Source organism: Falco biarmicus, chromosome 1 (genome assembly GCF_023638135.1).
Source record: "Falco biarmicus isolate bFalBia1 chromosome 1, bFalBia1.pri, whole genome shotgun sequence".
NCBI lineage: Eukaryota > Metazoa > Chordata > Aves > Falconiformes > Falconidae > Falco > Falco biarmicus.
In genome coordinates, this window is record NC_079288.1 from 88,954,076 (window position 1) to 88,979,697 (window position 25,622).

The window sequence follows — 25,622 nt, forward strand, 5'->3', positions numbered from 1 at the left end:
ATAATAACTGCTCATGAAAGCCAATAAAATAAGTAACAAAAAAAAGACACCAGAAGTAAAAGTCACATTATAATACCATCAAATTTTTTGTAAAGTTTCATTGGCTTCTGATGTATTTACTGCAGTTTGTCCTGTTTTCATTGAAATACTAACAAAAAAAAAAAAAAGTTCTTCTCTAATAGTATGACATCCAGGTTTTTCCGCCAGACCAAGTTATAGTAATTGAAATCATTTCTGTCTGGATCATTAGAAGACCAGGGCAGAAATTTAGAAGCATTTAGAAAGTTCAAGGAACATAAGACACTGAGAAGCACTAGCACTAATTGTGAAAGAACCTTAAATATGTTACACACTAGGCTTAAAATCAGTTTGAAGAATTACACTTATTTTATGGAGCTCAAAGTGCCACACATCTTCCAACAGATGGGGCAAATGTTTAAAATTTCAGATTATAAGCACAGGTCAAGGTGGGGATTTTTTATTGCTACTTGAGAGCTGTGTTTTGTGGCTTTTTATACAGAAAGATAGACAAGGTTCCATGAAAAAGACGACGTCTGAAAGCGTAAGACCAGACATTTCCTGGGAGCCCTCTGGACTCACTTTCAGTCACTATTATGAAAAGCATTCACATAAAAACAAAGAAAAGGGCACAAAGAGGGAAGGCAACAACAGATGTATCATCAGATAAAAAGTAACCAAAACCTCACCTGTAATGGATTTAGTTGTCTTAGTGATAGTGTTCTGATCTTTTCTATTATGAGGGAGGGGAAAAAAATAAGTCAATTTTAAAGACAAGTAATGAATGTTAAAACAGCTACAAAATCTTAAAAACAGTAAAACACAAGAAACCAAACAGATTGAACCCATCTGGTTTCCAGCCCTTACAGCTAACACTAACGCATGCAATGGCAGCACTTACTTTGTACTTGGTGCAACTTTTTTAATATTCAGAGCCCGTTTTTTTACATTCATTTTGGCCTGAAAGGGACAGAAAGAAAAAAGTTTTGCTGCATCATTTATACTTTATTTACAAATGTGTGTGTATGTGTATAGGTACAAAGACATATATATACACATACATACATATTAAAATAGTATTAATAATTATTAATGGTAATTAAGTATATATAAATATAGGTTGTATCTGTCAATGTTTGTTAAACTGATACTATTCACAAATACCAAATTTAACCAAGGAAAATGGAAAACTAATTAGGAAGTACTTTTGTGTATTTTAGACTGCTGTTTATGAAAAGGAAATTAAAAAGATAGTAAAACTACTAGATCTATTTTTCTAGAGCACACCAGTTTTGGAGTAAAATACTGAGCTACCCATGAAGCGTCATGTTTTTCACCAACAGGCTGCTTACTTGGCCAGGAGAAGCTTTCGGCTTTTCGGCTACACTTATTTTCACCCGTTTCCCGTTTACCAGCACTGGCACAGTTTCACCATATTTCACAGCTGCTATCACAGCTTCTTTGTAGTTCATTTCCAAGAAGGCCTAAAATAAATGGCACTTTCAGGCTTTATTTATATTACAGGCACAAGATGCAATTCACTGCAATTTTTCCTTAAGAAAATCTGCATCACAACAGACCTGCATGCACTTCTCTCTCTAAGTTCATGTGGAGTTTAATGAAAATGTCTGGGTTTCAGTATCATACAAAAAACATCCAACTTTCCTCTAACATTTACAACTTAGGTAGCAAGCAGAACTGAATATTTATAAACTTAACATTTCCAGCTATTCCAAGATTACATGTTCAGGAAGCCTTATCCTATGTTCAGCTGAGGATCCAAATACAACGCTTTTTCATTGCTCAACGAATTTTTTTGCATCGTTCTGACAGAAGAAAACCACTCTACAGGAAAACTCACCTCATTTCTAGAGCGAAGTACAATGAGATCACTAACTTTGCCAAAAGGCTGAACAATTTTTTTAATATCTTGATCTGAAAAGCCATCATCCGGTAAATCAGATATTTGAAGGACTGTCCCACAACTCAACAACTGATCTCTCAACAGCTACAAATTGAAAACAAAACAAAAATAAACACTTTCCAAGTCAAGTCCAGTAAAAGGAAGAAAAAAAGGATCTGCAATAAAAATTACTCCAAAATAGACAGACCGCTTACTTCACTGGGGTATTTTTGATGGTTTTTTGCTTTTTTAACACAAGGACCAAGCCACAATTTTGTTGTTCTACTACCCTGTCTCAATCTGCAGTTATTAGAAGACATGTCATGGGATTACCGAGTAACACAACACAGCCCTTCTGTTTATATCAAGTGCTACAGGCCTACATAATTCCAGCTGTCCAGGCTGTATGGGTAAGGAGCTGCACAATTCCACTATTTCCCTTTCCATACTATCTATTAGCTTTCAACTGCACAGGCAACGTTCTCTTTGCTGATCATTTAGAGGCTAGAGACCACTAAGGATGACTGCATCTACCACAGTTAAAAATACAATCTGGTTTATAGGTGGTGTTTCTAAGAGATCCAAAAGGTCAGTGCATTGGACGAAGACAACACTGGCTTAAGATCCTTCTTAAAACAGTATTAAATTTCTCTGCCTCATCTTTTTTGCTTGACAGGGCAAAACGAACACTTTCTGCCTCCTATCCTTTATTTTTATTTACACAGTAAGCTCCTCCAAACAGATATCATCACTCCTGCTTCATACAAACAAGTGCCCAGTAAAACAAAGACCCCAATTTAACAGACATTTCTTTCTGCTGTTGGAAAGCAGTAGAGAGGCTTTGCTTCACATCAGTTAAAAAACCCTTGCTGTGTAAATCATCACTTACTTGCAGCCAGCAAATCTTTGCATCAAAATGGCAGTATCTGTTGCATAGAATCAGCAAACAGAACTGTTAATCTTCCCACAAGTGACCCCCTGAGATGAGATACTACCCAAATTCTTAAAATCACAGAGAAAAACATTAAGAAACTCACCCTATTAGAAGAAGTAGGACGAGGTCCACTGGTTCCTGTGGGTAAGTCTTCCTCACCCTCTTCCATTTCTTTGCCTTGGGATAAATCATCAGTTTCAGGAGATGAAGAACTTGACCCAGGCAAAGAAAGCACGTCTGTCTTTGAAGCCTTTGGAGAAACTCCTGTTTTCAATGCTTTCTTCATATTTCCAGGCATCTTCCCTAGGAGTCCATGAGAGGGTGGTGATTTTCCCAATCCCGAAGATCCTTGCCCAGCTGCTTGAAGTGACTTATGTTTATTGAACTCTGCTACAAAGCCAGGTCCCAAACTTTTCACTACTGCCTCCAGAGCTGCCTTTCTGTCTGAGAGTGGACAGGAATACAAACTGAGGTCTGTTTGTTTGTTTTTAAAAGAAAATTTACATACATTGCTGTTTGGTTTTCTACAGTTTCAGTTTCACCACCCACTCCTGATTTAATCTTGAGCCCTGGTGAAGTTAAAAAAACCTTAATCACACTTTAGCAGATATGGCCTATAAATAACAATTAAAATAAACCTCTGTACCATTTTCACTGTGCTGTTTCAAACTTGACAATGTGACACTGGGGATGATATCTACAAAAATTCTAACAGCTAGAGCAAAAGAATGATTGTTTAATTTTTTATGTCAGGGAATGTAAGAAAAGACGTTTTCAAGACCTGGATCCTCCTCTCACATACTGACACACAGCAGTACTTACTATCTTGATGCCTTCTCCTAATTTCTGTATCCCTCTGTCTTGCTCTTTGTCATACAGACTGTTGTTTTAAATTATTCTTTAATGATCTGACACATTTATTTCCTGTATGCTTGCTTTCTGTGGAAAATTTATATTTTTGTTATTAATTGCTCCTTCCCCTTATTCTTCTACATTACAGTGGTTTGCATTTTACCCTGAAGATCTCTTTGAACCTGCCTGTCCCTTCACAACTTGTCACCTAGACTTCCTCCCCAAAAGAGCTCAGTACCTCTTAATTTTCTGAAAGCATACAAACAACATAGCCACAGTACACACATCAAAGAAAAAAATCAACCTTTTAAAATTCCTCTATTTTTTTCTCTTCAGAATTTAAAAAGAAACAAAAACTCCAAACGAACTGGTATTTCAGCCAGAGACTGAGCTCAAAATGAACTACGTGGAACTGTCAGAGCTTATTTAAAACGTCCTAGAAGCGCAAACTGCAAGAAGTAAGCTGAAGGGAGAGTCACAAAACAGTGCAACGACCTCAACTGTTAGAATGTTTCATTGAAAGCCTTTCAGGCACCAGGCTCTCATCTCAACAAAACTATTGCAGAACACTGTGCTCTCCTTGTCAATTGCACCTCCATGCAACGCAGGTTTTGAGCATTCCATTTTCCTTCTCCTCATCCACACTGCCTTTGCAGAACTACCTTTTTGATGCTGAAGGAAGAAGAGCCTTCCTTTGTTTTTAATTCTTGACTGTCCTTACTGGCTTAAACACTGAGCACACCTGGAACAGACACTTGGTTCAGCAGTTATTTGAGGCAATTAAACAATTCCTGACACTAGGTAAGAAGACATCAGACCTTTCAGAATGCCCATTTTCTTGTAAGCATACTTCTAACAAAGCAACAGCAAAGGTTGGTTTTAAAAACAGAATTTTCCTATGAAAAACACCTAGGTGACTGCCTGGACAGATAAACCTCTTTAAATGAACTCAGTTTTCCAGAAATTAAAGGAAGTTTCAATTTGGCAGCTTGTATCCACCCTTACCTTGAGATCGGGTTGACCTCCTTGATGACCAATCATTACTGGAAGATCTCTGAGGCCGTGGACTAGTTCTTAGTGGATTTCTTGATCGCTGCGGTGACCTTGACCTGTGTCTGGGGCTAAGTCGACGCATCTGCCGTGGGCTTCGACTTCTTGGCCTCGTTGGCCTGAAGCGGCCAGGGCTCCTGGATCTTGATCGTGATCGGCGAAGAACATAGCTGGAGCCTGTGACCCTCGAACGTCTAGGACTGGGACTGGCAGAGTTGGAACGACGCTTTGGGGTCTGGTTTTCTTTTCTGTCACCAGCATTTCTAATGGAATAAAGGCATAGAACAAGTTTTGACAAGGCAGCAAAGAATCATTAACCCGAGTCTGTTGAAACAGACTTTCTGCAAAAAAGAACCAACACTGACAAAAGGTTAGAGTCTAATTTGTTAACAAACAGACAGATAACATGTTTGCCATGTGAATTTAGGACAGGTAGACAGAACTGAAAAGAAGCAAGTAGGAGAGAACAACCTGCATGAAACAACAGAAAGCTGCAAAGAAAACTCTGAAGTTATAACTGCAGGGCTATGAAAAAATAACAGGAAAAGGATACATGACTAAGTAATGAATATAAGATACTTTCCTTGCTTTTCCCAAATTTAGTTTGGAAGTAAGCAACCTTGAGACATTGTGTCTAAAAGATTGACTGAGGCTGAAAGAGGAATGTGAAAGCACTGCATAAACATACATCCACTGCATACTTATGCTACCTAGAAGTGGCAAAATGATGAAGAACGTGGAAAGAAGTAACAGTGAAGAGGCCCATGAGAGAAATAGTCCCTCTTAGAGACACAAAAAGTAGTCAGGCATAGGAAAACCCTGACAGGAAAGATCACAGGAGTAAAAGGGAAAACTTGGAAAATGCATAAGAGTATATGCTTAAATATCCCAAATATTTTTTATGAACTTGTCAGATGGCAGGCCGGTGTGTTACAGCCAAGCACTTGTCTGATTTTTCAGCCCACACTGAATTCTTTGATGCTGAAAAGGCACTGCACCAGCACTCAAACCCAGGTACAGCAAACAAGGCACCTTTGAGATCTGAAACTGGAAGAAGCGATGTAGCATGTCCTTTGACTCGACACAGAAAGCAGCATCTCACTAGCCATTATCGTAGCAAAACTAACAGAAACACAGTTGCATTTACATCCAGTACAACTAGACTTACTGGGAAGATTGTATGCCGGACAACTAAAACAGATTTCTCTTAACACAACATGGAAGAGGCGTTTACATTTCAACTGAAAACAGCATTAACCACCAGAGGCTTGTAACAGCAAATCTCAGTTTGGTAATCTAGAGCATCAGCACTTAATGAATCACCACATCGAGCCCTATTATTACTGTTTAAGACTTTGAATAGACAAAGTTCCTCTGAGATGAAACCGCTTAAGGAGAAAGGACCAATGACTGACAGACAGGAGAAGGGGATGAGAAGCAAAACTACCTTTTTGGCCAGCAGGTAGATAAGGACAGCTGAAAACCCCTCAGTTCTCCTAAATGATGTTCCAACCCACCTCGCATACCGATATCTCACAGTGTTACTTAATTAGCAAGTTTCAGACATAATTAAAAATCCATATAAACCCCATTATTCCTGTGCCCAGTGAAGACCATTTGAATATATTAACAAACCAGCACAATTTATAAAAAGCAGAGAGGGCAAACCAGAGGGGCAACAGTACATCACAAGCTCATCGACCTTGCCCCAAGGCTGCACCCAGCAGCTCTGCACATCTGTGATCACTGAAAGCCTACAGCTGTATCCTAACTTTCACAGCTGAAGACATGCTGTCATCAGGAAGGATTTAAGAAAGCACCACCCTAAAAAACAACTCCTGCCCCACCTGCAAGTACGCACTCTCACTCATAAAAACTCCTATTAAACACTTCTCCAATTTATTAAGGTCCTCCAGCTGTAAGCAGTTTCCTTTGCAAGGGTTGTATGTAACATCAGCAGCACTGGACAGCAATTTCAATTTGAGGTTTTAAAATATAATTATTCTCCTCATGAAAGTTTCAAAAGTTTGCTTTCTCTCTTCAAAGTTTCATTTCTCTTTGTTTGTAACATGGTGAGACCTCAGATGCACTCTGCAAATTAACCTGACCTACATAATCAGCTTTGTAACATTTTTAACTGAATAGTTAGCTTCCCAGGAAGAATGTCAAACTAATTAACGTACTCACAGGAAAATCTAGCAAAAATTAAAGCTCTATTTGTACGCAAGTCAAGATATGTACAAATACTAAACTAGGAAAATAACCCAATCTTGCTGAGCTTCAAGTAGAATTAGTTCACAGGGTGTGTTTTTAAAAGAAATTAATAGTAAACAGCATAATTTTAAAGGACAGAAGAGACATGAGTTCATGAATTCCAGTGGTTTTTTTTACTTGTGATCACATAGCTCCCCAGGGGATGTAGGGACTGAACAGCATGAGAAATAAGAGCTAACGCTAGCATGCCTATTGTCAAATAGGTTTCAAGTTGCAAAGAGTGGCTTAAGTGGAAAAAAGATTCTAAAAGTCAGAAATCACTCATGCAGGTTAATCAGTGACCCAACACTGGTCAGTCTCACTCGGTTAGTATTATATCACATCCAATAACTTACCACTAACTCAAGCACGGTTAGAAGGAAGGTTCAAGATGAGGCTGCTGACTGTATCAATCTTCAGACAGTTCTACAATGTTTACTCTCATCATTGTGAAAGAGTTTTAGATACTACACCACTTACACTATTAAACGAACTTAAGACAAAAGCATCCCACACCATTTCATAACACAAACATGACACCACTAACAAAGCCTGCCAGTGAGCAAAACAGGAAAATTAGCAGCATTAACCACCACAGGCTTGTAACAGCAACAAATTAAAAACAACCTGTAATCAAGAAGCAGTTACCTCTTTGAGGAATGAGACTCAGGGTTCCAATCAGGGTATCTGTTAAATGTTAAAAAATAGAACATCAGTGAAAAAGCCACGTTTGCCATCTGAACGCAAGTTTTGCTTACATGCAGTAGCTTTTACAGAGAAACGTTCCTGCTCCTTCAGAAGCACCCAGTGTTGGTTCATCCTTTACCCTGATGGTCTAAAGCCAATGTAGCATAGCACTCAGATACTCATTAAGGAAATGTGACAGTTTCACAGACCACGTGCATGCACAGACAACACTTTTTACACCAAGTGAACTTTTTAAACAGATTCCTTACTGTTGACGTAACTGGCGGCAGCTTTCAATGTGAGAAGGAGTGTTCTGATGCAGAATCCAGTCCTAATTGAAAAAAAGACATCCAGAGAAGTTTGATTAAAGTGTAAAATGTTAGCATTTGACCACAATTTCTACTGCTGTCATATTTTACCCTCCATAAAATTTAACCTAACAAATGATTTTAAGCCAAATTCCTCACCTAGGTTTTTACTCTTTACACAAAAGACTAAAATACTTACTGATTACAAAAGGCTTTTAAAGAACACAAAGGAATCTAAGTGGAAGATGAACAAAAGGCATTGTATTAAATGAATCTGTTACTTCCAGCAACACACAGGATTGTTGTCACTGCACTCTAATGCAAAAGCTCGATCCAATAGCCGGCTATATTAAAAGAAAGAAAACTATTAGCAGTCTTCACAGACTGTCAGGCTGATGAACACATACACAGCAAATTAAGCTGAACACATCAGAGAACTGACACAATGTGGCAACGAACTCAAATACCATTTCTAGAGGGGCCTGACTTTGCATGCCTTAAGCTCAAAAGCATTCGCTCATAATAATGTTCCAACTAAAGGTCAGCCAAAACGATGAAAATTTTCACACCCGCGCTGGTTTTTTTTAAGATTATAATTACTTAAAGTTTTGCTTGCGAATAACTGATGGGTGAAGCATGAGACAAATCCAGAAGTATAATGCAAGCCCTCAATCCTGAAAAATACTTCAACATGGTTTTAACTGTAAACACAGAATCAGCCCCCAGCACGGGAAACCGAACCTACTGTGAAAGCAACTGCTGTAGTCAGTTTGCAGCGGAGAAGAGGTATCGCAGGGTGCTAAACTGTAAGGTATAGTATGTCATCAGTGATAATTACTAAGCATCCTTAAAAAAACCAACTTCTAGCTGCTTTAACAATTTAAAACAGGTAATAATGGCTGAATAACGCAACTGACAGGCAAGGCTTCATAAAAGAATTTGCAGTTGTGAAATGATGTATCGCTTTTTCTAAGTGCATGCTGGTTTATAACACAAAAGATTATAAAATGCGTAGTTGGCAGTATCAAACTCTCTTGTTCATTGACAGAAGTGCTGAACACACTGGTTAAAAGAAAAGCTCATGATGGTTTACTCAAAGCCTATGAGGTGGAAGAATTAATGTGACCAGGGCACAGTTTTGTGCATTTTGACAGCAGAGAATGTGGTGAAAACAGCCGTTCCTTGCACTTACATGATCCGATCAGCCTATCAACACTCAAATGGGCTACAAGACAACTACCCAAACTATTTATACTCCATGTACAAAAAAACATGGGGTTTAAAGAAATTAAAATACATTTTAAGCACCACACTTATTATAATTTCCTGAAGAAACAGATATACTAGTTAATGTCAGAAAGGCACTGAAAGATTTTACTAGCCATGTTCATAAAATTCTGTTCATTCTAGCTCTTCAAATAAAGTCAGAACAATATTACTTGGAAGACGCTTTCCACTAGTCTCACTAGTCAAACCAAAACACGTTAAGAGTTGAACAGACTGATAAAACAACTTGCAGCTGTAGATCTGCGCACACAGTGAATATACAGCATGCATACACGTCAAGAGCAAGCAGTTCATCGTTACATGCTATTTTCCCTAATAACAAGCCATTATTAAGCAATCCTGTTCTTAAGAATGCTATTTTTCTGGAGTCTTGAAGTTTGACAGGAAAAAGAAAGACTATTACTCAAGGGCTAAAACAAATTAGCTTGTGGAAATGAAAGGAAATTGGGCTTCAAGCATCCCACTTCCGTGGTCCCAAACGAAGAAAGCGCGCACAGTGCCTGCGAGGGCCGAGGTTTTTTTGCTTCCAAGTGTCTTTAGCTACCGGTCCAACGAGCATTAACAAGACTGGCAAGCCTACAAAGGGATATTCTCCTCCCTAACAAACCCAACATTCTTCTCTTCTTCAAGTCTTCATTATGCCAATGCCCTCTTGCATTTCATAGAATTACAGGGGTCTTGATTTATGCATATTCCTCCTCTTTGATTAATTCCTTGCCCTTCTCGGTCTGCAAAAATATTCCGCTCCCTCTGGCAAGTCTGTCCCCAAAGACAGATCCTTCCCTAAAAACAACTGCATCCCTTCCCAACACAAGCGCTCCAGAGAGGTCCTGAAGCAGAAGCCGACAAAGCACAGTGTCTCCAGCCTCCAACTTCACCTCTTCTGACAATAACGCACAGGGATAGTACCTGCACTTGTTGTGCTGCTTTCACAGCAAGGCATTGCATAGGAAACTAGGAGTAAAATGGACCAGACCCCATTTTGTGCCCTTACTTCAGCAAAGGAATCATAAGTGCAATTCTCTGTGGAAAACCTTGAGTCCCCATGACTTCAACAACGTAAAGACCATGAAGACATCACCCTCACTAGAAAAGAAAAATTGTAACATATGCAAATACGATCCCTCGTGCTTGCAATATTGCAAATCCGCTTTGCTCAAAAAGTGACCTATGTTTGAAGACTGAGAAATGACTTCATTATTCCAATATAACCACAATTTCAGGTTGAAAATGAAGCTGCTCTGTGAAGCATTCACAAAATGTTTCAATATATTGGGGGTTTTGTAAATATATTTGAAAGAAGACAACACCGAGGCGCGGTTTCACCTAACTATGGGCAGAACTGGGTACTCTCCCCTAAAAAAAAATTGCAGGACACAAATGCATAAATTTTTGAGAATACCTTCTGCATCAACAAGCCAGCTCAGCATCAATTAATTTTTCAAATTAAATTTTTAATGCTCAAAAAGCCCACCTTTCTGGAGTATACCTTTTCTTATAACGCAGTATTGTGTGCAGCCATCTCTGACAAAACTACAGAAACCTTCCTAACACAAGATAAAAATAAGGACAAAACTTTCACATTTCTGATGCTGCTCCAACAACAACTAACTTTCAAGTCCACGACAATCATAGTTTACCACAAACCCACAATATTTCAGAGAACTAAGTAGTCTGCTAGAGAGCTGATACCTGTCTGAAGGACCATGGATAGCCAAGTCCAAAGTTGCACTGTTGATTCAAAAAAAAGGACTTCGCCCAGTTCAAACCGAACACACACCTCAGCACAACACAAGGCTCAACCGAGGTGGCTGAAGGCATCGTCAAATAACTGAGGCCCCTGCCACTTATTGCTAAGGATCCAGCAGGCCATTTTTAGAGGAAAAGAAATGCTAAACAAGAGTTATATCCAAAATCCATTGCATGCAACAGCTGGAGCATTCTTCACATCCAACCCCAGCTGCAAGAAGCGTATTACACAGCCACTGACCTGCCATGTATCACTACACATGAGGATTATCCATATGCCTTACAAAAAAGTTTCAAAGCTTAAGGAGAAATATATTTTTCATGGACAGATCTACAATAGCTATGCCATGGAGGTGGAAGATAACTTTTGACTTTTGAATAGTATAAGCAAAAAAACCCAACACCTTCAAATACATGTAAGTAGTTCTGTAGAAGAGATGCTCAGGATTCTTTTCAGATTACAAAAGAGCTAGAAAATACATTTACTTACTTAGCTGTATGACACTCAAAACTCAAAGCACAGAACTCTATTTTGGTACTGTGCAGACATCTCAAGACCATTTTCAGCTTTGATTTCATCAGACCTCTTTAAATTAGATACTTAAAAAGAAAGACCTGCAGGGAGAACAGATCAGGTGCTTTGGACAACAGAAGCGTTTTTCACTCCAAGCCAGTGTTTCACCATGTTTCTGGGAAAGCCAAGCTGGAAGAACAAGGGGGATACAGTTCAGATGATGCAAACACAAAGTTTTAGCCACTAACAGTCACTGTAGCTTCAGCAGCAGACTGACCCTCAAAAGCAGGACTTGGGTCTCACACCCAGCTGCAATCCTGTCACTTGAACAAACCAACAGCAGCTAACACACTTAAATTCCCTTCCAAGAGGTAATGCAGCCTCTGCTTCAACCTTGGCAAGAAAATGAATCCTAGATGAGTCTGTACATCAGTACAAGACTGGATTAAAAGAACCTACAAAAAAAGAAAGCTCATCACCATGAATACTCTGAACTTTGAAACCATCATTTTAACATCATTGAAACTTTGTTTTTCAGATATCCAGTACCTTCAAGCATTGGAGAAAGGTTTTCCTCATTTGCTATCTTGCATCATCTTCACCCATTCCTGTTTCGTGTTACCCACTCCGCCTACTTTCTTTCCAATTCGCCACATTACAAAAACATGTTTATAACACAGCATTCTTAAAATGCTTGTTACAACTTCACAGAATCACAGTATGGCCTGGGTTAGAGGGGACTTTAAAGTCCACCCAGTTCCAGCCCCTGCCACAGGCAGGGACACCTTCCACCAACCCAAGTTGCTCCAAGCCCCATCCAGCCTGGCCTGGGACACTGCCAGGGATGGGGCATCCACAGCTGCTCTGGGCAGCCTGTGCCAGCACCTCGCCACACTCATGGTAAAGTATTGCCTCCTAATATCTAATCTAATTTACTCTCTTTCAGCTTAAAGCCATTCCCCCTTGTCCTAGTGCTCCAGGCTCATGTAAAAAGCCCCTCTCCAGCTTTCTTGTTGGCCTCTTTAGGTACTGGAAGGTCCTCTAAGGTCTCCCCGCAGCCTCTTCTTCTCCAGGCTGAACAACCCCAACTCTCCCAGCCCATCCCCACACACACAGCAGAGCTGCTCCAGCCTCCGACGATCTTCACGGCCTCCTCTGGATGTACTCCAACAGGTCCTTGGCCTTCTTACGCTGGGGGCCCCAGAGCTGGAGACCCCAGAGCTGGAGGCAGCACTGCAGGGGGGTCTCACAAGAGCAGAAGGCAGAGCCCTGTCCCTCACTCTGCTGGCCACGCTGCATGTGATGCAGCCGAGGATTCAGTTGGCTTTCTGGACTGGAAACACACATTGCCAGGTCATGTTGAGCTTCTCATCAACCAAAACCCCTAAGTCCTTCACCTTGGGGCTGCTCTCAGTCTGTTCTCTGCCCAGCCTGTATCCATGCTTGGGATTGCCCTGACCCAGGTGCAGGACCTTACACTCAGTCTTGCTGAACTTCATGAGGTTTGCATGGGCCCACTTCTCAAGCCAGTCAAGGTTCCTCTGGATGGCATCCCTTCCCTCCAGCGTGTCAACTGCACCAACAGCTTAGCACTGTTGGCAGACTTGCTGAGGATGCACTCAATCCCAGTGTCCATGTAGCCGACAAAGATGTTAAACCGTGGCAGTTCCATTACTGACCACTGAGGAACACCACTCGCCACTAGTCTGTGCTTGGACATCGAGCTGTTGACCACAACTCTCGAGTACGGCTGTCCAGCCAATTCCTCATCCACCCAGTGGTCCATCCATCAAATCCACATCTCTCCAGTTTGAAGACAATGGTGTCATGCGAAATGACATCAAATGCTTTGCACAAGTCTTTGGTACTATGCACCAGAAATCACATCTAATCACGATGACCTAAAACTAGCTCCAAAGTTCCAATTCACCTACAGGTGAGCTGCAGAGACCAAAGGTCCACCTAGCTTACCTAGCACCTCTACTCCCATGGCACGCAACAGGGGCTGGCTAGGGAAGTGTGTTAGGAAATTTCCCCAGCATACACCTCCAGCCATCCGCTCATCCAGGACCTCTTGTGCCATCAGAGGGTCTCTGCGTAACCTCAGAAGGCTTTTCTTCCCAGAACTTCTTATTTTTCAACTAAGTTTTCACAACATTGTGGCAAACAGTATCTATGCTCTGTGTGAAACAACCACTTCCTAGTACAAGTCATACCACACATGATTATCAATTTCCCCTATGCCAGTGCCCCATCACTTCTTGTTCAGTTTGAAGATGCTGTTTCATATGCTTCCTCCTCTGTAACACTCAGACAAAAAACTGAATGTCTAGGTAGTCTTTAACAATGCAACTGAGACAAAGACAACTTTTATTTGTAATGCCAAACCGTAAAGCTGGAAGTAAGGCGAATTCTTCAGAATTCACAAATACACAAGACTAATCATTTCTTGAACACACTTTTATTTTTTGCAGCAAGAAAAAAACCCACAACCCTAACTATTATGGTTATTTTGCAACGCTGTTGTCTAAACACAGCTTGCCGTGTGAGGTCTCAAAACAGTCTGAACTGCCTACGCAGCAGCAAATGTACATAAAGAAAAAAACCCATAAGGTTAATATGCCAAAGCTAGAAGCAGCCATGACAGACAGAAAAGGCTGCATAGCTGCAGGCAGATCAGGATGTCTAGAGAACACCTGCTATGCTGTAGTGCTATTAGGACAAGAAGTTACAACCCTTAATCTCCCCAGAAAACTTCATAGCTAATTTGTCAAGAAGTATTTTTAGTAATAACGTTTGCTTCATTTCAGAAAGCACCAGTAAGCAAGCTACTGAATAATTCACTGAATAATTCACATTTAAACAGATTACACTTTTCCAAAGTGCTTCATCCATTTATCAACACAAACCCAAATATGTTGCCCTGTTCCATTTTACATTTTAGATCAAACTTCCCTTTAAGTTTTCAAGCCTGCCCAAGCAGCTGCACTTCTCCCTGGCCTTCAGTGCTTCCAGTGTGTAAGTACTTGAAAATGTATTTTTACTCTGAAGCCCCTAATGCAGCTGTCACAGTCTTAGTTAAGACCACTTATTAATTCAGCTTTTTTAATACATAGCACAAATAGGGCCTAGCAATCTTGCATGATTTTGCCAAATTGCAAAAGAGCACCTCCCCACAGGTGTTTCTTTTTCCATTTGTTGAAGACTATTTAAAATTTAAACACATGTAAATAATAACTAATTATACAATTTTCAAGATTTCGTTCTCCTGTATTTTTGATATATCAATCCTAGGTCTTGGCTTTCAGAACGTTTTTCTCTCTCCCAGTATCCACCAGATCCTTTTCTTCCTGCAAGAGCTGAAACTGTTACTTGCTTCATAGCTGAAAGCTCAGTCAGATGAATGAGAGCATTTTGTGTGTCCCTCAGAGCTAGTTTTCAGTCTCTGGAACAGTCAATGTCACATAGACCACACTTGGAAGATTAAATTTTTGCAGATAAATAGGCTGCTTTGTTTTAATGCAGACTTTGCAGGAGGGGGGCTGAATGCATGAACATCTCATCTACCACAATTTTTGCACACATTTTAGTCACCCAGATGATGTTAGTATTTTACTCCACTGATAAAGGGTTTGTTTTGTCATTTGAGACTCGCTGTAGAGGACATAAATAGTTTTTAATATTTTTAAAAATGGGAGAAAAAAAAAATCAATGTGTGTGGCAACTTTGAAATGCAACTTTGAAATGCAACTTAGAACAGAACACACTGTGCAGCAGTTGCAATAATTTACCAGCACCATTTCTAGCACTTTGAAATTTGCACGTAAGCACTCAAACTGATGAACAGCATCACAATTCATTTAATGCACAGTAAAAAATTAGTTCATAAAACAGTGCAGCAGGTAAGATGCCGAGTACAAGTTTATGCAATAATCTTTGAAAGACACTCACCTTCATATGAGTGCATTCAATGTTACACAGAGAACACATATGTGGAAATATTCTTGGAGATGTAGCATAGTAGTCATTCATCATTGACGGAGTGGGCAATCTTTTTATCTTCTGGGCATCAGACTGGGGAAACACTGGAAGCCACGATGCTTTCACAATACCAAAAGGAGATTTAATTGGGCCCTCAGCCTGTGTCTGGAAGGGCTTCTGTCCTGCTCCTGAGCTGCTCTGGGCATTAGACTGGCTTGTCCCAGATTCGTGCTGAATTCTTTCGTGCTGGCTCATAGCTGCAAGAATTTCAGCTGAAAAGGGTGGCTGGGTCATCGGTGGCATTACGTGCTGGGTCATAGACGGTTGGACAAGAGGCGGTATGACAGGTGGCATCATGGGCTGGGCCAAGGGTGGCATTATAGGTGGCATCATAGGTGGCATGACAGGCGGTATTGCAGGCTGGGATACGGGTTTCACCACGGGGAGTCCAGGGGGTGTTGCACACAATGCAGACACCTTTCCTGTAGTCTCAGCTGGAAAGAATGATCGAGTATTTGAGGAGTCATTCTGGAACCCCGTTGGTTTTATTAACTCTTCAACTGGAAACACCGGATTACACGTCACACTGGATGGTGGGACACCCATCGACATATTCTGTTCTCGTTGGAAGTCTTCTCTATTCTCTCCACTTGATGCTTCAGGATTATAGACGCGTGCTTCAAGAGGATCTTCAGTTAACACTTCAGGATTATAAGCATGCACTTCAAGGGGATCCTCAGTGTAACCGTATTTGCTCGCATGCCCATAATCAATCACTTTACTCTTGACTGCTGCGCCACCACTTGTACCACCAATCGTTTCTTCTCCTCGGCTCTGAGTATGCAAACCAGACAAAGAATGACCCATCTTACGCATCCGTATTTCTCTCAAGATTAGCGGCATGTTTTCAGGCGTTAACTGATCATCTGGATAGCGACTGAGTTCCTCCAAATCTTCATTAGACAGCCCAAAACTCGCTAAAATGCTGGAAGCACTTTCTGGCGTGTAGCGGTTCTGGGCATTTGAATTCTGCTCTGCGATCCGCGCTGAGGCAGGTGGCTTTTGCCCAGTTGTCCCAGCCGAGCACGGGCTATTATCCCAGCAACTTGTGCGAGGCTCTCCCTTCTGCTCCTGGTGTAGGTTCGTCTTCTCTTTTACCTTCCTCGGATCAGCCCTGTGCAGAGTTACCCGAACGTTTATCCTCTGCGAACCCGTCCACTGAAACGTTTCCTGGCCCGAAAATCTTTGTGATATCCCTTGAGGTGTTCCAGGAGCAGGCTTTCTCTGAAGACCTGCCGCACCTCCTCCCCTAAAGGAGCCTGGAGGCTTTGTGCCGGATGGATTAGGTCCTCTCGGCCTCTGAGGTAAAGTTCCTCTAGGACTAAACATTGCGCTTTTCAGAAATGCCTGATTTAACCAAGCATAAGGAGGTGCAGAACGGTTGGTAGCAACTGAGGTCAATTGCTGAAGAGCCAACTGTGTCTTAATTTGTGCAAGCTGTAAAGGAGGAGGGCCCAACAGAAGTGGGCTTGCAATGCCAAGGTTCAAGGAATTCACAAGTGGTGCGAAACTTTCCAAGAATAACACAAAGCTGAAAGTTAAAAGACAAGTATTAGATTATTTTATCTTTTCGCCTACTTTATGCAGTGGATTCTATAACCGGTGACAAAAACAACCGAAGTCACAAAACAGCATTTTAGTAACAGTTTAAATGGTACTTTTGCACTCAAAATTCTGTCAAACATTAACATTTTCTTTCACCGCATAAAATCTTAATATGCAGTGAAAAGACAACAGACAGTTACGTAAACAAGCTTTGCCCAACAAGTTCAGTGTCACAGATCACATACCTAGTGTTGACACTCTTTCAACAGCATTTGCTGAAACTTGGTGTTTCAGTTCTTGATGACAACATCGTTTGGATTTATTTACAATTACAGCTATTTTACGAGCAATAAGCCAAAGTATTAAAACCTTCTCCAACTGTTTATGAGGTATGAATTGTAAGTGAAACCATCATGTAGAGAATTCAAAACAGTTACAACTTGGATGTCAAGCCACTGTGGAATTGATCTGAAGACAGCAGAGGAGTTTTCAGGAGGGACACTCCCATGACCACTCTCATGGGTAAACTACTATAGCCCGAAAGTATTCAAAGGGTGTGACAACATTTGAATTCCATGGCTAGAAAATTTCCATTTCCCAGATGTTAAAGGCAAGATCTTATATTGAAACAACTAACAGAAAGGTATAAAATCATATAGAGACTGAAACCATCCACATACAAGCATAAAAAAAGCACAATGGCAATGGAAACCGCTCTTTTCTTTCAGATGAAACCACTGAGAAGTCAGACCTGGAAGGCAGTAAAAGAATGTACAAATACAGGCAGAATAAGACAAAGTGATGCTCACACTAACAAAAAAATGAAATACCACAGAGTTTTGGAAATGCGTTCTTGCAGCATACTCAGAGCAAGGTGCCTCATCTACCCATGCTCCAAACCTGTGGCATCGGCACAGTCAGAAGGATCCCAAGTCCTAATTCCACCCCTCATCACTCTGCTGTCTCCCAAACCCAGATAACCTGCTGTTTCCATGCTTCTTGCAGCAATACATTAGGTTTGAATGAGCTTTACTAGTAGGTTTTCACCAAGCCTAACTATAATAGGACTTGCAGACACCCCTAGTTTCTGAACTTGCATGCTATACTTCTGCAGTGTTGAGGTTCTTGTCTCACCAACACCAATTCCATCACAGGTTTTGTCTGCAAATCTCACTTGACTCCAAACAAAAGTTTTTCAAGTAAATGTAGGTGCCTCTCTCATGTCTGTAATCTATAAGGACTGAAGTTCTGAAGCTTGAGGACCACAAGTCAAAAAATAAAAATTACATGCAGCTACAACTTGAGAGAGGTGAGCCACATACAAGCTGCAGGAGACTCAGATTTTACAGCTGAACTCCTCTAACTTGTTACTATCTGCATGTTAACCATTCTGAGTTTTATTAGCAATTATTTAACTAAGTACAAACTGAAGGCAGGCCAAGCAGAAACAGTAGCTTCAGAAACATTAATCATATTCTCCTCTCCATTACAAAAACAGAGGAAGCTATAATAAAGAAAAGATTCCTACCAAACAACAATCCCAAAACTCTGGCCTCTTATCCAGGACTCCTTACCCAATACCCCTCCTCCCTCAACAAATTCAATCATATTTAAATGGTAACTGCATGATAGGCCAAGTTTGTTCAAGACAGTTTCAAAACAGACTATTAAGCAAACACGCACAAAGTAATCTCTTGCCTTTCAGTTGTGCGGTCCTCTGGAACTCGCATCACTGCAGGGCAAAAAAAACCCTGTCAGCCCACTAATTTGCAAAGCAGCTGGAGAGAGAACTATACCAAAGCCACCCATAACAAGCATGAATACATTAGTAAAGCACATTTTAAAAATAAACATGCTGGTTTTCATGGTTTAACCCTGGCCAGCAACCGAGCCCCACAGAGCTGCTCACTCACTCCCCCCCCCATGGGATGGGGAAGGGTGAAAATGAGCAAACTTGTGGAATTGAGATAAAGACAGTTTATTAGGGACAGAAAAGGAAGAAAATAGTAACAACATTGATAAAAGAATTAGAATATACAAAGCAAGTGATGCACAATGCAATCGCTCACCACCAACTGACCGATGCCCAGCCAGTCACCAAGCAGCAGCCCCTGGCCAGCTTTACCCCCAGTTTATATACTGGGCATGATGTTCTACAGCATGGAATACCCAGCTTTGGCCAGTTTGGGTCAGCTGTCCTGACCCAGCTTCTTGTGCCCCCAGCTCTCTTGCTGGCAGGTTTCCAGAAGCTGAAAAGCCCTTGACTTCATATAAACACTACTTAGCAACAACTAAAAACAGTAGTGTGTCATCAACATTATTCTCCTAAATCCAAAACACAGAATTGTACCAGCTACTAGGAAGAAAATTAACTCTATCCCAGCCAAAACCAGGACATTGGTTTGCAAACTGAACCTTAATTCAGTGGATGACGAATCTTCCAAGGGATCTGTTCAGAAGCAAACCACAACTTCACAAGGTAGAATTTTTACCTAGATTTCCAGGCAGCGGAGACCACTCAAGTCACCAGCGTGCTGTGATCAGGTACACTCCCACCCCAGGATCCTGAACCACTGCCACAAGTCATATGCCTCTACAAACCTCTTGTCAGAGTTTGCACACTGTCAGCCTAGTCAGGAGATGGTGATCTGGGAATCGGCAGACAGAAAAAGCCAGCCAAAACATTGCCTGGTCAGGTCAGTACCAGAATGCCACAATGAGATGTCCTGATTTATAATAATTTTTAAAGCTATCACTCCACCAAACTCCTAAGGTGCAGTCAGGATCAACAGGGGATATGGGTATATATATGCTCACTTCGCCTCAGAATGCGCTACTGGGATAATCTATTTAAAATCAAAACTGATCTAATTTCTTCTGCTTTTCGGTGAATATTCTCAACTGACATTGGAGATAACTTTTTCCCACTTTTGGGCTGGTTCTGGCTGGGCTAGAGTTAATTTTCTTCATCACAGCTAGTATGGGGCCGTTTTCTGGAATTGTGCTGCAAACAGCATTGGTAGCACAGGGCTGTTTTCGTTACTGCCCAGCAGCGCTTGCACAGAGCCAAGGGCTTTTCTGCCCCTCACCCCACCCCGCAGCAAACAGGCTGGGGGGCACAAGGAGCTGGGAGGGGACACAGCTGGGACAGCTGACCCGAGGGATATCCCATACCACATGGTGTCATGCTCAGCATATAAAGCTGGGGAAGAAGAAGGGAGGACACTCGGAGTGATGGCATTTGTCTTCCAAAGTCCCCGTTACGCATGATGGAGCCCTGCTGTCCTGGAGATGGCTGAGCACCTGCCTGCCCATGGGGAGCGGGGAATGGATTCCTTCTTTTCCTTTGCTCCTGCACAGATTTTGCTTTCCCTATTAAACTGTTTTTACTTCAGCCCAAGAGTTTTCTCACTTTTGCCCTTCCGATTCTCTTCCCCATCCCACCAGGGGGGGAGTGAGGAAGCAGCTGCATAGAGCCAAGTGACTGGCCAGGGTTAAACCACGACAGTTTTAGCAACAGCGCTCCAAAATGAGGAAAACACGTCGTTTTGGATACTAAAAACATAAAAATAGCCTTACTGAAGTAGAACAAAGGTCCAATAGCCTGTGTTCAACAGTACCCAATACCCATTGCTACAGACCATGCTAATAAGTTAACGTTCCTTCTCCTAAGTCTCAAAAATTTCTTCAATTAACAGTCTAAAGGTTGCAATGTCATTTTACCTGAGACATTAATTAAGCAAAGTAGTCAGAGACTTCTCTCAGAATCAGTGAACAAAATGCTGCAATCTCTTCAGGACATGGTAATACTGTGCCTGCTAACTTACCCTCCAAAAATGTTAAAAAACAAACAGCCTCACAAGTGGATGCTCCGTAACAAAAAAGACCATGAGAGCCAATCCCTCAGCCACCGTGGTGTTAGAAGGCACACACCAAAATCAGCCTCTTCGAGTAAACAGAACAGATGTGGCATTCACATTTAGCCTGGGTCAAGAAAAGAGATGTTAAGAATTTCCCTCTCAAAGGAGAACTATTAAGTTTCCCATCAACAGTAATAATTGCAGAAATACAAAAGACAGTTTTGTCATTTATGTGATCAAAAGGCTAGTTCATGAAAGAATTCAAAACCTAAGTATAAAGTACTCTTAAAGCCAAGATTTTAAAAGGCATCCATATTTGTGCTGTACAGCCCTTAATGACTCTGAAACCTAGCTGCAGCGCAACACTGAGGACTTTACTCAGACCCACAACAATACAAATACGTTTGAGCACATCTAAGGTATTAGTTTCCTCGTCACCTGACCCTATCTACATCTGAAGTTGCAGTAAGAGGCCAGACATTTAAACAGCATTCCTGCCTGTGGAAGCCCTTCGCTCAAACTCTCTTCTGACATCCTGACAGTCAAGCTCTGTACAGCAGCAAGCCTGCAACAAAGCCTTAATCAGCTGGGTCTCATGACTGACCTTTTCAAAAGAAATGCTGGAAATGACAGTTGAAAGATAAAGTGATGCCAAGACTAAGGAAACAATGGTCAGGACATTTAAGGACAGATTCTCACCTTCCTCTTCAGAAGAAGCTTTGTTTGGGGTGTGTCTGTGATCCTACAGACTGCTTTTCCTGGTGCAGTGACATCCTGACCAGTCTTACAGCAGTGACAAAGCACCTTGCTGATGCTTCATCCTAAGTGAATGAAAACTAGGCGGATTCCCCAAAGACCATGGTGCTTACCTGACTCCTGGAAAAGGTAGTCCTTGAAACTTAAAATTTCAGAGTATCACAGAAAGGCCAAATGATACCCTTCTTGCCTTCCCTTCAATTTTACCAGTCCATTTTGCTAAGCTTCCCAATACAGATGGATAACCAAAAAGTTCTGGCTAACCTGCTTACCCACTGGAGACCCTTAAAAACTACATTTGATAGAATCACAGCATAGTTTGCGTCAGAAGGGACCTTGAAGATCATCTAGTTCCATCTCCCTGCCACAGGCAGAGACACCTTCCACTAGATCAGATCACTCAAAGCCCCATCCAACCATTTGCTCAGATGGTGAGTACGGGATGGTCTTGCCCCTTCTCTGGCTCAAGGATACAACTAGAATTCAGCCCCCAATGTAAGGACATGGACCTGTTGGAGCACATCCAGAGGAGGCCATGAAGATGATCAGAGGATTGGAGCAGCTCTGCTATGGGGACAGGCTGGGAGAGTTGGGGGGGTTCAGCCTGGAGAAAAGGCTGCAGGGAGACCTCACAGCACCTCCCAGTACCTAAAGGGGCTGCAAGAAAGCTGGAGAGGGGCTTTTCGCAAGGGCATCTAGGGATAGGACAAGGCAGAATGGCTTTAAGCTGAAAGAGGGGAGATTTAGATTAGCTATTAGCAATATTTACTGTGTAGCTGGCAAGGCACTGGCACAGGCTGCCCAGAGCAGCTGTGGATGCCCCATCCCTGGCAGCGTCCAAGGCCAGGCTAGACAGGGCTTGAAGCAACCTGTTCTGTTAGAAGGTGTCCCTGTCCATGGCAGGGGGGCTGGAACTAGATGGTCCCTTCCAACCCAAACCACTTTATAATTCTATGAATAAGCTTTTACCCTCTCCCTGTAACCTTCCTCCCATCCCAGAGGTCCAGTCGCCTGTGTTTTAAGGGTCCAAGGTCCACCTCTAGTGCAGCTCAGCTGTGTGACAGTTTTCTCAGCAGCCTGGTCAACGTTAATAGTTGTAGGAAAGAGCTCTGATAAGACTTGTTCTCTCTACAGATGTGTAGAGTTAAAAAAAAGGCAGGGGTAGGCAGGATTACAGGCAGACAGGTGTCATCTGCAGCTCAAGAATTCAATAAGAAAACCACCAAGTATGGTAAAAAAAATAAAAATTCTAAAGAAAAAACAACAGGGAGGTGGTGTTAATGGATGACATCAGTGGATGACAGCAAACTAACAACACTAAGGAGCCGTTTCAGGGAGCAGCAAAGGTCTCTCTTCTGGATGCCCATCTGGTCAGCAAATGCCTTTTGGCTGTCCTATCGGGAACACGTTAATGCCTACAGACCAGCAGTCTGTTAAATCCTACCAGCCTCAGTGCATGTTTAGCAATAAATAAATCGTTTTGCATTTTAAAACTCTCTCTAGGCTGCTTGCAGAGTCTCTCTCTGGGCAAGGCAAAAGCCACCTACCCGAAGTGCCCCAGAGACGGATGTTAACAAGATGACAATTCACTAAACTGATCTGGAGGTAAGCCAATAAAAATACGTACAAAACTCTCTTACAGGTACAGAAAGCAACAGTCAAAAAGCAGTGGGTACTAGCAGATCTGAAGCAAATAAGAGAAGTTCCTGCAAGCAGAAAATGGGAAATGCAGCACTGACCAACAATGCCACTGAGTTCAAGCTCGGGTTTTTTTTCACCTTCAACACTAGTACCTACATCTTGAAGCTGTACCATTTCAGTTCAGCTGTCTATCAACAACAGAAACACCTTTAAGTCAGCGGTGCAATACAAAAATCAAACAGCAAAAAATAAAGCCTGGAGGCTTACATTGCAAGTTTGGCAATAAGACTTCATAAGAATGTGGAAGCTGCTTTCTCTAGTCACAAGAGAAAGCTTTATCTGAGGAGATAGTCTTGCACAGTCACGGAAAGGACAATTCTCTGCTGATTTCTCTCTATAAATGGTGTTGGATTTCCCGGTAATGTACCAATTACAGAGTAGTCAAACAAAGATTGCATTTCAATATAAAAACACTTTAGGAACCCGGGCATCCTGCAGAGACCAATACTACTGCTAACCAAATATTCACCCATGGCCAACATCCTCAGGACACCCAGAGCAGTGGCAAGCCCAGGAACCCCAGAAGGATCGTCCTGCCTGGACTGACAGAAATGTGATTCTAAACGTGGAGAGGGCTGACCCCAGCCAGCAGTCAAGCACCCACGCAGCTGCTCCCTCACATACCCTCTCCCTAGCGGAACAGGAAAAGGGATAAAGCTCATGGGATGAGACAGAGATGGTGCAAGAAATGAAATGGAGGGAGCCAAGCAAAGGCTATCACTCACCACGTCCTGCAGGCAGGCCAGTGCCCAGCTGGGCTCCAAGCAATTACCTCCTTGGAAGCCAAAATCCTCCTCTTTGCTCCTCCACCCCATTTGTACTGCTGAGCACAACATTACACAATGTGAAACATCCCTTTGGCCGGTTTGGGTTGGCCGTCCCAGCTGCACTCCCTCCCAGCCCACACTCTGGGGTGCAGAAGAAGCCTGGACACTATGCAAGCAGGGTCCAGCAGCAGCCAAAACATGGGTGCATGACCAACACTGGCTTAGTGATGACAGCTAGCTCCATCCCAGCCAAAGCTGGTACAAAACAAGCCCTACTTCATGCAGTCGGAACATGAAGCATACAGCACCGGTTAGCAAGACACCAACAGAAAGAAAATAAACTAAAGCAAGCCATTACCAGAACAGCTTGATCTCCAGCTCAGTAGGACTTTAAGCATTAAACAAACTGCATCTAAACCACACTCCTCCATCGCTGCCAGTCCAACTACATCAAAAATAAGCAACATGAATTCCAGACCCCAAATATGAGAAATTTTGAGACAAGTCAGACTTGTTCCCTAAAATACCAGATCAACTACACACATTATGACAGCTTGAAAATCAAACCAGATGATCTGTTCCTTGGTTTCCTTCAAACCTACAAAAACGTACTAAAAAGACCACTTCCATTTTGAAAGAAATAGTTTTATTATGTGCATCCTATTATATACTCTGTCATTACCCAACAAGCACCTCCCAAAAAGCAAAATCAACTAACAGAACAAATTCAAGAGTAAGACTGCAGAAATCTGAAGCACTAACTTGTAATTCACTCCTGCCTCTTTAGGACTTCTTTTTTTTCCCCAATATTGCCAGAGCTCGAGCAGACCACTGCTAAAAGGCAGTTCACCAAGATGTTTATCACTGCCTGGCTACAAAGGCGACTACTGAAGGCTCACCCTCTTTGCAGTCAGTCATATTTTTTCTTGCTGCCCAGGCTGAATTCAGTGACAGAGGATAACTGCACAATTTCCTACCTTCAAAACTGCACAGCCACCACAGGTCAGGCCACCCGGAGCACTCCAAAGCAACTGCCCCCAAGTCCTGCCCCACTGCTAACTAGTGAAAATCAGAACTGAGTTCTGTGTGTAAGTCCGTATAAACCGATTACATAAACCTGATGCACAAAATGAGCAACTGCCTGAGCTAAACATAAAATTAATGTCGTCAAGTATTAGTAAGACACTGACAGAAAGCATTACATAGCCGTCTCAAATACGAAAGCACCTAGGAAAAACTAACAGAAGCTAAAGTTTCCTAAATGTAAACAAAATACGATATACATGCATGCAGGGGGCTGACCTCAGCCAGTGGACAAGCACTTGCACAGCTGCTCTCACTCACTGCCCACCACCTCCTCACCTTAGCCAGACCAGGACAGAATAGGAAGAGCAAAA

The 25,622-nt window shown here is 42.0% G+C and overlaps 1 protein-coding gene across 5 annotated transcripts in view; it reads right to left on the bottom strand.

The window, feature by feature from the left end:
• Positions 1–25,622, bottom strand: part of ZNF638 (zinc finger protein 638) — a 66,411-nt gene that overhangs the window by 25,794 nt on the left and 14,995 nt on the right. For 4 of the 5 annotated variants that reach the window (XM_056345281.1, XM_056345275.1, XM_056345267.1 and 1 more), the window contains exons 2-10: positions 15,507–17,127; positions 7,967–8,028; positions 7,659–7,697; positions 4,713–5,020; positions 2,959–3,299; positions 1,880–2,026; positions 1,371–1,502; positions 920–978; positions 708–751 (exon numbers count right to left, since the gene is read on the bottom strand). In XM_056345281.1, the coding sequence (XP_056201256.1) occupies positions 708–751; positions 920–978; positions 1,371–1,502; positions 1,880–2,026; positions 2,959–3,299; positions 4,713–5,020; positions 7,659–7,697; positions 7,967–8,028; positions 15,507–17,127 (2,753 nt within the window). The remainder of the gene's footprint in view (positions 1–707; positions 752–919; positions 979–1,370; positions 1,503–1,879; positions 2,027–2,958; positions 3,300–4,712; positions 5,021–7,658; positions 7,698–7,966; positions 8,029–15,506; positions 17,128–25,622) is intronic. The other variant, XM_056345291.1, reaches the window with a different exon arrangement.